This window comes from Sinohyriopsis cumingii, unplaced genomic scaffold (assembly GCF_028554795.1).
Source record: "Sinohyriopsis cumingii isolate HCF-2022 unplaced genomic scaffold, ASM2855479v2 utg001993l, whole genome shotgun sequence".
Lineage (NCBI taxonomy): Eukaryota > Metazoa > Mollusca > Bivalvia > Unionida > Unionidae > Sinohyriopsis > Sinohyriopsis cumingii.
Genome location: NW_028316098.1, coordinates 588,716 through 602,500, shown reverse-complemented (window position 1 = coordinate 602,500; position 13,785 = coordinate 588,716). Strand labels below are relative to the sequence as shown.

The window sequence follows — 13,785 nt, the reverse complement described above, 5'->3', positions numbered from 1 at the left end:
AACAACTGTCTAACTACTCAGTTTGAGAAATATTTTCCCCAACACTCATACTGAAACAAATCATCACTAAAATTCGTCGAATACTTAAACGGAGACGTAAATATAAATAGCAGAGAGCGAGATAGATATGCATACATTGAGAGTGATAAAGATAGAATATATACAATCTGTGTGTGTGTGTGTTGGATTTTTAACCTAGCTTTAACAATTTTTCAGTCATATCGCTACGATGTCTGCAGTGTTATAGTTTATAGTGATGTCTAATACAGGGGCATCATGCCACAGACATGTAGCATCACGCCCACCCAGTCACATGATCGTGACACCAGGCAGACCATTCATAATATTAACCTCTTATTGCTGAGCGCCAAGCGAGGTAGCTGCTAATACCATTTTTATAAGTTTTTGGTATACATACACAGAGAGATGGAACACACACACACATACATACATACATACATACATACATACATACATACATACATACATACATACATACATACATACATAGATGCATGCATAGAGAAACCCCTCATAAGTGAACCCTCGATATAATGGGATCCCCTCAAGATTGAAATCTGCTTATTTCCCCGAATTTTCGCTTGTTTAATATCATCATTTTTCCGAATACCGAAACTCCTCTACTTCGAAAACTGAAGGAAAAAAATTCGATCCCAAATTTAAATTCTACAGTAAAAACAAACAAAAAAACGAACCATAAAACCGAACCTCAGTTCAAACTTAGCAGCTAAATCCCAGACACTGCTTTTCCAGATTATTTACAGTTAGAAAAAAAAATGTTGTAGGACTATGAGAGAGGAAGTTTCCAAAAGCCACGCGAGACTAAAACAATACTTGACACGCGCGCCGCCACATATTAGGGCCGACAGTAGGCTAATCTGTAGTCCTTGCAGCATAAAAAGCGCTATTTGTACGTAAACCATTTAATAAAGATTAAAGGCTTTGTATCTAATTGTGATAGCTCATATTCGTTCGTATAAATGATCCATATAACTTATTTGTTTATTTGCTGTTGTTGTTTTTATTGTTTCGTTTGTTTGTTCGTTGTAATTAAGTCATTATAACCCAGGCATGCAGCCTAGTTTAAAAGCTTTGACTACAACGTCAGACAAAACTGTAATCCTATAAATAAGATTCACTTCATTTATTTTCAAAAGACAACAATTTTCGAACAGGTCTTTAAAAGCCATGACTGTCATTTGGCTTCACTCTCATGTCAAGATGTCAGAACGACCAGTTAAATGTACGGGATAAATTTAGCCTGATCCAGGAGTTTGAATATGTCACAAAATCTCCATTGAAACAAAAATAGAAGAATTTGACAGTAGGAATTACATCGAGGATTTAAATATTCTGGATCATAATTCATAAATTAAATTGACTTGTGGTAAAGTTATCAAAGTATGTAATTCCACATTTTTTTGCTTCAAAAAATGACTGTATTTATTAATGTGACTGGTGTGATTTTCGGAGGCAACCTAAGTTGTACAGCCTCGTTTTCATTAAATCTTATTTTAAAAAAGAACGACTTTTGTAATCTGTGCACACCTACGCACACATACACGGATTTTCTCTCATAACTGCATTCTCTCTGTCTCAGTCAGCATGTCTGTCTATCTCTCACACACACATGGAAGTCACATGAAAGCCTACAAGAAGACCTGGGGTTTCACATCTGCGAAAGCCTCACAAAAGCGAAAACATTTCAAAACCGCAAATTAATTAAATCTTTGGTTCAAATGGATTTCACTTTTGAAGGGTTTTACTATATACATATATGCGAGTCTTGGCCACATAGAAAATGTTCACAGTATCTTTGAACCAGCCTTAGTGCTTTCTGGGTCCTAAAAATGCGCGGTGACAGAAAGCTTCTATCACTTCATCATCCTGATTGGAACAGCCCAAAGTCTAAAGTGGAATTCAGAAGCTAGGGAAGAAAAAAACATAAGAAATTTTAGATTCGCTGACTAATAGCAATAAAACCAAATGGCTTGATGAACGAGGAATCCAAACGGACAATTTCAAGTACCGAGGTCATCGAAAGATACCACCCGTTTCAGTTTTAACCTGAATTCTTAAAATGTATAGTTTGTATTCCACAATTCGAGACCACGAACGCAGGTTTGACTTCACTATTGTTGTTATTGTTGTTGATGATGATGCAGGGATGATGATGATGATGATGATGATGATGATGATGATGATTATTATCACTACTACTACTATTACTACTACTACTCCAGCTGCTTTTGAGTGATACAGCTAGTTTTGGATCAAACATATAAAACTGGAATTACGGATTACGAGGACAAAAATAGTAAATATGTGGTCATTTTTTTTCAAGCAGCTTATGTTGTCATTGATATTTTCATCGAGACTCGCTGAGATCACTAATGACGATATCCGTCTAACTACATAACATGTTATTCTTTTTATAAATGATAAGATATAACCTCATCATATTTGTCTTCATTGAAGTGGGAGGTCGTGGGCTCGAACCCCGGCCGAGTCATACCAAAGACTTACAAAAATGGTACTAACAGCTGCCTCGCTAGGCGCTCGGCATTAAGAGGTTAGTGTTAGGACTGGTCGGCCTGGCGTCAGGATAATGTGACTGGGTGGGAAATCATGCTACATATCTGCGGCATGATGCCCCAGTGCCAGACATCACTATAAACTGTCACGCTGCAGACATCGTAGCGATATGACTGAAAAATTGCTAAAGCTACGTTAAAAATCCTAATCACTCACACACACACACACACACGCACATTGTTGTGTGTAACTCTCTCTCTCTCTCTCTCTCTCTCTCTGTGTGTGTGTGTGTGTGTGTGTGTGTGTGTGTGTGTGTGTGTGTGCATGTTTTTATATATAACTATTTGCCTTGGACTTAAAGAAGCCGTATATAAACAAGTAGATTAACTAACTGTTGTTATATTCAAACTTTTGTTTTACTTCTGGCTCATGCAATCTCCATGGATACAATGCAGTATGTATGTATGTATGTATGTATGTATGTATGTACGTACGTACGGACGTGTGTGTGTGTGAGTGTGTTAAGTGCCAAGAAACTTTCAAACACATAAAATCATTTTTATAGTAATCGGAAATTTGAAGCTTATAAATTTGCATACTGCTTGAACTTGGGTTTAGCAATTACATTCAAAATGTAATGCAACATATGAACATTAATCTAAATGATAAAAGACGGTCATGTATATTGAAAGAGAAAGTAATATTTTATATCATCTGGATAGTATTAGTAGTAGTAGCAATAATAGTTGTAATATTAGTTGTAACATTAGTAGTAGTTGCAGTATCGTGATTATTAACATCATTATTTTTTAAACTATCGTTATTATTTTGAAGGTATAGCAATGACCATAAAGAATTGCGTCATCATAAAATTAGCAGAAATTCAAAGGACTAATGCATATCATTTGATGATCTGGAAACATGCAGATTTATGCGTTAAGATTTATTGCAATCAACAAGAATTATATATATATATATATATATATATATATATATATATATATATATATATATATATATATATATATATATATATATATATACACAAATATAGAGGTAAAATGTAAGAGATGCGTGATATGAGCACTATAAATTCGTGACAAGCAGACAACTTACCTTCCAGATTGTGACAAATTGCAGCTTAACATCTGATTGGCTTATCTTGTCTCTTCAGAATGGAAAGGTACCTCGACATATTGGCTAGTGTCCTTCAGAAAAGCATAGTCAGTTTAATATTCTTAAGACCTAGTCAAAGTTATCGTGTTCAGACTCGATAAGTAGTTTGGAAATTGCAAGAGTTATGGTTCTTGTGAATATTTGTCAATAGCTATCTACCCTTCAACAGCAAGAATGCTAGAATTAAAATTGTAGTAGTCATGATATTAGAAATATTTTACAAGGATGAATATCTTGTAACAATGGCTAAATTTTGAAGACATGTTTTACTTAGTCATCTGAATCATATCCAGAAGTTCTTAGAAACATTTGAGCATGAAATTCGCTCAGTCAGAGAGCCCATTGTTATTTTTGTTCTCTTGTGGAAACCATGCATATGACTCTTACATGGAAAACTGGATTTCGAAAATATGCTAAACTCAGCTTTCTGTGCTCTATTTTAAAATTCTCTACTTCATTTTCTCTTTGCAAAAGCGCTGTACTTTTTTAAAACCACACATTCCATCTCTAAAATCATTTTTCAATGCATTTGTTGTTGACTATTATCGCCTTCAAACATGTGAATTAATAGATGAACATCGCGAAGAGTAAAACAATAGATTATGTGCTGAATGTAAGTCTGGTTTCTGTCGGTTGCTTTTTGTTGAATCTATACAATTAAACTAAATCTTCAAATACGTTCCATGGTAATCCACGTAGATCAAAACAAAAGGCAGAAGTAACATTACGGCCTTTGAATTTAACTTTATATGGAAATGGAACGTAACGGACGTCTTTAGTAGAAACATCAAAATTTAATTAGATTTAATATAAACTAGTTCCATTCCCTCTGGAATTTTTCTTTTCAGCCAAATAGGCACAATTTGAAGGATATCAAACTCCACCATTCTTGCCACTTGAAGCTCAAACGGAAAATTTGCATATAATTCGAAGGCTTCAATTACGCTTTATATTCAATTACAACAGTAATAAACTTGTGGAAAAATATAATAATCTTTTCGACAATAAATCAGTTATTCCTTTGCATATATTTTAGAATATATTCAGGCACTATTTGTTTTTATGGCAGTTCTTGAGCTCAGAAATATATTCATGTAAGTGCAAGATTTTAATACTTGCAATTGTATTCCAAGTCACACTTTTATTTAAATAAACGAAACGGACAAAATTTAATGATGTCAATACAATGTCTCTCTCTCTCTCTCTCTCTCTCTCTCTCTCTCTCTCTCTTATTTACCTAACTACATACATAAAAACACAAAAACTATCCCAAGATGATATCCTTGTTACAGTCCATGATCCATGATGTTTGTTTTGCATCGTTATTCACCAGTTAGATCTGGTATTAGATATTTACCTTCTATGCTTAAGTATATATGTCAAAAGCTTACGTAGTAAGTTCAATTGACGTTTATTTATTACGACCTCACGCATTCGAGGTTGACGCTCTAACCACTAGGCCACCGGAGCGGTCCCATACATACATACATACATACATACATACATACTCAGATTCTAGCACATTAATATTATAGTTACGATAAAACAGTTGCTCATACTTATGAGCCAATATTGGGATGAAATATATAAAGCATTATTAATGCGGCGGCAATTTAAGGATCTAAAATATATATAAAGGGAAATAAGAGTATGATCCTACACCAGATGGATATAAAAGTTGATTGCTCAAAAGAAGTAACGTAATGAGAGACTCAAGTTCCACAGTATTGTTGCAAACTTAACGTACTACGAAATAAAGTTACTTGTCTAACTATAACATGCACTTCGTAAAGTAGGCACTGTCGTCTAATTTGGTTGAGTGGTCCCTTATCCAATAAAAGGTTCAGTTTGGCAGCTGAAAGTATGAATATTCAATCATAGAAATACAAGATTCACCAATGATTAATATTTATATTGAAAAAATAAAACTAGCATATTATGTTTTTATAATTCTAAATCTAAAGTGTGGTCGTACCCAATCAATCTCTTTGACGTTAAATGTGCATACTCATGGCCTTCGGTGTACATAGATATGGCTGAAACAAGCCTAAAAAAAAAAAAACTTGAAAGACACTGTTATGCCATTAATTTCTAATTACTATATCATATTCTTAGGTCATCGAAAAGAAACGACTGGCGAAACTTCTCCATGCGGACCCCGTACTCGCAGCCGAAATGTGCCAGCTTCAACGTAAACAAGCCTCTACCAATGCTAGGATCAAACACTGGGCAGTTCGCACTCCTTCAGCAGCGCCGCGGGAAAGTAGTAGTGATTTGTAGTTGTGACAAATCAGGAGTTGCGTCCCCTACACTGAAGCCCTGCGTACTTTTCATGTATAAACTGGATCAAGGGTCATTGTCCAGGACCGCTGAATCATCCTCCCGCGTGTAAATGGAATGATAATACACTATAACACTAAGGACCAATGTATTTTAAGTTGTAAAAATTGTTAAAGTATATATATATATATATATATATATATATATGTATATGTATATGTGTTTGTGTGTGTGACAATTTCTGGAATCTTAATGGCCTCATTGATATCATCAATTTTCTATCATGTGTAATTTAACTTACATATATCTTCACTTTGATTTCTTTTTTCCAGTTTTGTATATCGCTTTTACAGCAAATGATTGAATCATAAGTTTCTTTTCGTGTGCTTTTCAAAGTCTAATAAAACACCTTGAAAAGGCGTCTGGCCGAAAACCTCGGTCCACCTTTGATTCCTTCTCTAAAAAACAAACATTATGTTTTTTTCCGAGAGGAACTTCTTGATGCTGCTAGTGGTGTCTTCTATACCATTTATGTTACTTGGACCAATTATTCCATCATGCGTGGCGGCTCCATTCTTGTCCAGATTTACGAGTGTCCACCGATACAGGTTCTTTTTCCATGAGATGTTAATTAAAATTCCTTATGTTATCGCTTCAAATGGCTTGAAGTTTGAAATACGTGATTGTAACATTCACTTTATAATTTGACACTTAACTTGAAGACGGGGTTTTCAAAAGCAGAATAATATTCAAACCAGATCATTGATATTACATCTGCATAAATTCTTTTTTTCCTTTCTGCAAAATTATGTAACTGTTTTCTTTTATGGCTTTTGGCTGTACATGAAATTAATATTTGTACATTTTCTGTGCATTTGCATTGCTTATGTTGTAAAATTTTGATTCAGAATTCCAGCTAAAGTATCTGTGATGTAACTTTCAAGCTAAAGTATATGTGATGTAACTTTATTTTTTCAACTACTCGAAACAGACTATAAGCGCAGTTATTCACTGTCTCCGGCAACTTTTATTTCTGCTTTAGTTCCTACAGCTACCATATTTGCAAGTCGTAACTCAAAATTAGCAGAGAGTGTCAACACTGCTAGTCTAAAAACGACCGAAAATTGCTGTAACATGAATTAAAGAACGTACAAAAATAATATTAAATGCGACCATGACAGATTAAATTTATAACTTTGTTAATTATTTGGAAATGGAACCTTTCCTAGCGAGTCTAACCAGGCCTTTATCCATTGCAGTAAAATACCAATAATTTGGCTGTAGTCTTACCAGGCCTCTACCCATTGCAGTAAAACGCTAATAATTTGGCTGTAAATAAGTCTGCAGAGTATATTACGATAGGGATAAAGGATTTCGTAAGGACACAAGCTCATTCGAAAATATCCTACAGAAGATTGTTTCAGACTTCAGTTCTCTCGTACGGTCATAAATTTTAATTATCTCCCATTGATATAGCTCAATAATCAATAGTAGAGCGCTTTCAGACGTGTCTAGCAATGTATACCCACATAGCCTACATGTCAGGTTTACCATATAAACAAAGACAATAGTTTTGGTCTCAACGTATGTTTTTGGATTGCTTTTTTTCCTAATTAAAAACATACTTCTGGCTGTTTTAGTTGTCTTAGAGATGTGACTGTGCAAGCCAGTGTTTGTTCTGGCTACGTTGTTTGTAGTATTGCATTCAACCCATTCTACACGGTTCCATTTATAGAAGTTTACGAATTTGTTTCAGCAGACCAATCCACTTTAAGATGGAGCAATATTTTTTGTCTTGTCGATATAGTATTTGAAATTTTCAGGGTCTCTCACGACCCAGAAAGTGAAAACATATAGGTTTGTATCATCAGACATTGTTGCTATCACCATAAAACCATGTCTATTTTTGTTGTTTGTTTTCTGCTTTATTTCTTCCAACATTCTATACTGATTATATTCTACAATTCTAGATATTTTTACGCATTAAAATGTTCTGATGAATAACTATTCCTCTAAAACTAAACCAGTCAGAATTGTTTAACCAGGGTTGTTTTCGTTTCAAATGAGAGCTTATCAAATTAAAAACATTTTGAGACACAAACAAACGCACACAAGCGCACGCAAGCACAAGCACACGAAGTCTAGCTATTTGGTTTGGCTGGCTCATAAGTGATAGTTTATTCTATAACCAAAACTGTTAAGGCCATCAGAATGAACAGTTGGAATCCTCCATGTTGGGCCTAACACACAATCAGCATTATTAAACACTTTATGGTTTAACAATATACTGCAATCTGGGGTACGTAGAGGGCTGAAGAACACAGAAATATCAGGTGGGAAGATTCTTCCTTAAAGTAGATTGTGAACTTAATTTAGAATATTTCGAGTTTAACAAGAGACAGACGATGACAAAAACAGGAAGAACATAAAACACGCAAGCAGTAAATACAAATCCAAGAATGTACGCTAGACTCATATAGGTGTCCTGTATCTACGAATATTATAAGAACAAACGTTCCAGTGAGTTTTGCGATTCTGGTCAGACCATCTATTCTATCTAGCCCTTGTAACCAATGTGTACGCACCTGGGCCTAATATGGGAAATGGATTTTTGCGGCAACATTTGGGAAAAGAAAGTCGAATGCCTTAATGAAATAAGTCTGTGAAAACAATCTTGCCCAGTGAGACTTCTAAACATATTACAAAAACTCAAGCATGAGAAAATATTTATGTTAGAAACTAAGAGAAAACACTGTTTCAGGCACAAAGGTTATACACATCACTTGTCACAAAAATCCATAGTCTCTCAGCAACTACCGCAACTCTGGCAACAACCAGAAATGTGTTATGTCAAACCTGCTCTCTTCAACTTTGTCAAACACCGCAGACCCGTCAAAGGTGACACAAACATGATAATACAATTGCAAATGAAAACTCCTGCACTTACCAATCAGAGCGGTTCATTCATCATTACACGCGCTATTCCACAATAAGATTTCCTTACTAGTAATAGCAACAATTGCCACATTTTCAGGACAGAGGATTTAATCCGCTGGGTGTTGTGTTTGTGGATCTTTAATATGTGATGGTAGTTTTGCAACCAATATCGATTACATCACTAGTACGCCACATACATTTTCACCTCTCCAAAGAAAAGGATGAGCTTTATATGATATTAACACAGATCTCGAGTTCGCCATGAATAATACAAGATAAATGAATCGCATTACAGTAATTATACACTTTGTCAGAGCTGTGTCCTCAATATCGTATCATTGGCTACCATAGAACTTTTCCAGATTAGAACAGATGAAAGTTAAAAGTTATCCCCATACAAATTATTAATTACTGATTGTTATTTTCATATGATATCCATCGATTAAATGCGATAATACAGTAATAAAGTCAAATGTTTTATATGGTTATATTTTGTCATGCTTAAAAATTCTGCATTTCGGGTCGACAGGTCACTCCACTGCCTTCATTAATATATTCGTATTAATGCTCGTTATTTACAAACAATAGCACGTTTCTTGAATTCTTCATAGTTCAATACTTACGTCACGTGTCAATCATAACTGAGCTTTGTCCTTGATTTGTATCTTCTAAGAGTGACATGTATAGGTAGAATTTACTGTGATTGACATTTTCATAAAACAGTAGAAAACCTGATGGCCTAAATAAAAATTGTGTGGTAATAATAGAACGTGATGTATGCTAAGTGCTGAATGTTCTATTGTTTTCAAAAGTTTTGGGTCATTTTAATTTGAATGAGAAAAAAAAAATTGGGTGACAGAATCAATCTATATTGAGGTTTGTTCGAGGCAAGGAAATTCCCAGTCGTGGGGTTTCATAATCATAATCAGCAAAAATATCTACGCAAAAATATACCTACATAATGTGGTTGACTATACCTACATAATGTGGTTGACTATACCTATATAAGGTGATTGCGATCGATGAATTATTCTTCTTCTGTGGATATCATAACATTGTTTTGTTAAACGTTTTCCATCATTTGCCGCGTTGTATTTCGTGTTTATCAGATGTTTTGCATTTTTTCCTCATATTTTCCTTCCCAGCTTACGCTTGTCCATTTGATAAACATTTATGCTCAACCGGCTTCACTTTTATTGGCAAATTTCAACATAAAATAACTTTGCGTATTTCAGTTTACTTTATAACATGTGCAGACTTGAAAGAAAACCATTGATATCATGAGCTGAACGAAACTACATTATTCTTCAAGAAAACACAGCAAATTAAATTTATCTTGTTTCCTGTCAAAATAAATTGCTTGCATGTTTGTTATTTTTTAAATTTATCTTTGGAATGTATTTAATTTGGGGACCCTGCTTGAGAGTGAGGCAATTCGTTTACTATAAGCGTCTTGTTAATATCTCGGAAAGCACCAACATTCTTTTTATTTTCACACTGTTTCGTTGCATGCAACATTTGTTTAAAATCACCCGATGTGTTTTAAATATATGTAAGAAAAATACTACTGTTTATTGCATTAAATTTTAATTTAAGAAGACAAAATGTGTAAGGTTGCCCATGGAAAATTCATGTTAATTGGGTTTTCTAATTTGATATGTTCTAAACCATCCTGGATATATATATATATATATATATATATATATATATATATATATATATATATATATATATATATATATATATATATATATACCAAAAGCTAGCTCAACGGTATGTTTCAACCATGTTTTCTTGGTTTCTAAGGCGTGTTATTTCCCTCTAAACAAAAGAGCCCAATTACACAATATTGTATAGAAATAGATTTTTTTTTCTTATATATAAGCATCTCATACAGTAAATGTGAAATAAATACCATTCTCCTTGACAAAGAACATAACTGATGCTATAATTGCTACAATTACACGTCGATATTAATTACTAAATTATTTATTTTGTTATGAATTGTTGCTCTTTTGATTAAACTTGTTTCTTTCTGCAAGCATTTACTTGTGTTTTCATTATCTTCCCATTCAATGCTGCTGAATTTAAATATAGACTATTTCGTAATAGAGAAGAAACCTAATTATCTATTCAGACAGTAGGTAGAAATAACCTAATTATCTATTCAGACAGTAGGTAGAAATAACCTAATAATGAGAACATGCGGTAGCTGCCACAGCGAGGTACTGAAGGTGCCATCGGACCGGGGGGGGGGGGGGGCGTCATTTTGGACATTTTAGTAAACAGATTATAATTAAAACAGATTATTTAAAAAAAATGATTTTCAAAACAAACTTATTTTTCTATGAGAATATCAGAATTTCTTTAGTGGTATATAAATTAAATTTTGGGGGACCCATGGTCCTCATTTAGCACCGGGCCCGCACAACCCTCAAACCGCCACTGAAAACTGTAGTTATCAATTTTAGTCACTAAGAGTGTGGCAGTTTATAGTGATGTTTAGCACTGAGACATCATACCGCAGATATGTAGCAAAATGTCCCACCCAGCCACATCATCCTGACACGAGGAGTTCCGGTCCTAAAAATAACGTCTTAATGCTGAGCGGCAAGCGAGGAAGCTGTTTGTACCATTTTTACAGGTCTTTTGTCTGACTTGGCCGGGCTTAGAACCCGCGACATCCCGCACCCGAGGCGGACGCTCTAAGCACTTAGGGCACCGGAGCGGTCAAAATTAAGTAAGTGAAGTATCATGCAGTTCGAATGACTGATACGACTATAAGAATAGCTTATTTATTTTATTTATACAAAGATCAACACATATTATATTCATGAAGCTACTGCTACTAACTGTGGCCAGGAGGTTTAAGCTCTTGTTTTAAAGATAACTGACATCTCACATCTGTCCGCGTAGGTTCGAGCATTGAGCTCGGCCAACGTGGTTATGTGAGACAGCTTTCCAGTAACTTTCCTTGGTTCGATATAACTTCCCGGGGTTTTCCCGGGCTCTTCGTTCATCAGATATATTGACTAGCATATATACCCTATTGTGTGCTAAAAAATGGCGTTTAAACCCACAGCGACAGCAGATCAGGATTCAATAATATATGTTTCAAAAGCGGGGTGGGGTGGGTGGGTGGGCAGGGTATGTAGTCCTTAATAAGACTGCAATCATCCTTTGAATTTGCTTTATCTTTATAAACCAAAAAGCGTTGCATTCTGGGTTAGCGTCTTATTTTGATAAAGTACATAACAATACTGCATTGTAAGTAGTAAATGGGGATACCCTAGCCTCAATGGGAATTAGCATTACAAAGACCCCTTGGACACTCTAGCCTCAATGGAAATTTAACATGGAGAAAAATCGTGGGCCACTCTAGCCTCAAGGGGAATTTAACATGGGAAATAGTCTTGGGCTACTCTAGCCTCAAGGGGAATTGAACATGGAGAAAAAACCCTGTGCCACTCTAGCCTCAAGGGGAATTGAACATGGGATTTTTTTTTTTTTAATTTTTTTAAAATTTAAATTTAAATTTAAATTTAAAAAAGGGGTAGGCAATTGAATAAAGTCATTCTCTTTTCGAGAAACATGGCTGGCCCTGAAAAGGGCCTTTGGGTTTATGTTAATGAATCCATTAACATAAAGGGCACCGCATTGGTCTTCTTCTTGTCCTTAGGCTGCGTTTCACTGTAGGACCGTAAATCAGGACTCTTTTGAGGCATCCTTGTCTTTCTACGTAGATCCTACGTATCTACAGGCTGGTGTTTGTCCTGTGGACAACGGTCCACTTGGATCGGACATACATGGGTATGTCCGTCCGGAACATCATGGAAGACACAAGCGTAGAAGATTGCACATCGGTCCACATCTTGAAGCGACGAGAACAAGTGAATCAATGCACGGAACTGCGCTTATTTATAGGTAGAGGTAGGATTGAAACGGATTGAGTTCATTCACCAATCCAAACACGCGTTACAAAATTCAGTCAGCCCGCATCCAATCCGAAGAGAGTAGTCTGTGACGTCAGTTGGTCTATATAGATTCGCTAGCGCTTGTGTGCAGTCAATCTATGCGACAGTGATTCAACATGACGGAAATTCAGAAAACGATCCATTGGGGTGCACCAGCAGGGGAGACCGCCCAAGGGAACCCGGACTTACTTTCAGAAGAGGTACATTGGGATTTTGTGGATTTTCTTACCTCGCAAGAATTTGTTCCGGAACCTTCGTCTCATTCTTCATTACCGCAAGTGGAGAATTTTAGACAGAGACAGAAAGAAGAATTGGAGAAATTTATGCAACGACAAAAGGAAGCGGAACAAGCTTTTCTCCTACAGCAACAGCAACAGCAACAAGAAGAGGTAAGAAAAAAACAACAGCAACAACAGCAAGAAGAAGTAGCAGCAAAGAAACAAGAGGGTGAAAATCAAACGGCTACGGTACTGTTGGACATTTTAGCGGAGTTAAGAAGTCTGAAACAAATGTATCAGACTTCTTTATCACGACCGAAGAGAATACGACCTTCCCGAGCTAAACACGCCAACCCTGTGACTAAGCCTATCGTACCACCCTTAGTGATTTCAACCCAATCATCAGAAGTAGGCCTTGGCCGTGGCAAAGGGTTAAGGCAGTTAAAGTTGATTGGTCAAACTCACTCCTACACCATAAAGAAAAAAGGCCCTTTTCAGGGCCACCCACATTTCTCGAAAAGAAATCCAATTTCAATTTGCCAATAACTCAAAACTAAACCCCACCCATTTTACCCTTATAGTACGTGTCTGTGTATGAGTGCGTGAGTGTAGCTTCTTATTTTAAAATCAAAACTCAAAGACAC

At 35.6% G+C, this 13,785-nt stretch overlaps 1 protein-coding gene across 1 annotated transcript in view; it reads left to right on the top strand.

Annotated features, from left to right (window-relative positions):
• The window catches only part of LOC149771295 (gonadotropin-releasing hormone receptor-like), a 138,180-nt gene extending 129,089 nt beyond the window's left edge, over window positions 1-9,091 (top strand). Inside the window, exons 4-5 of the mRNA XM_089948661.1 lie at window positions 5,848-6,055; window positions 9,047-9,091. Coding sequence (XP_089804787.1) covers window positions 5,848-6,055; window positions 9,047-9,091 — 253 coding nt within the window. The remainder of the gene's footprint in view (window positions 1-5,847; window positions 6,056-9,046) is intronic.
• The last annotated feature ends 4,694 nt before the right edge of the window (window positions 9,092-13,785 follow it).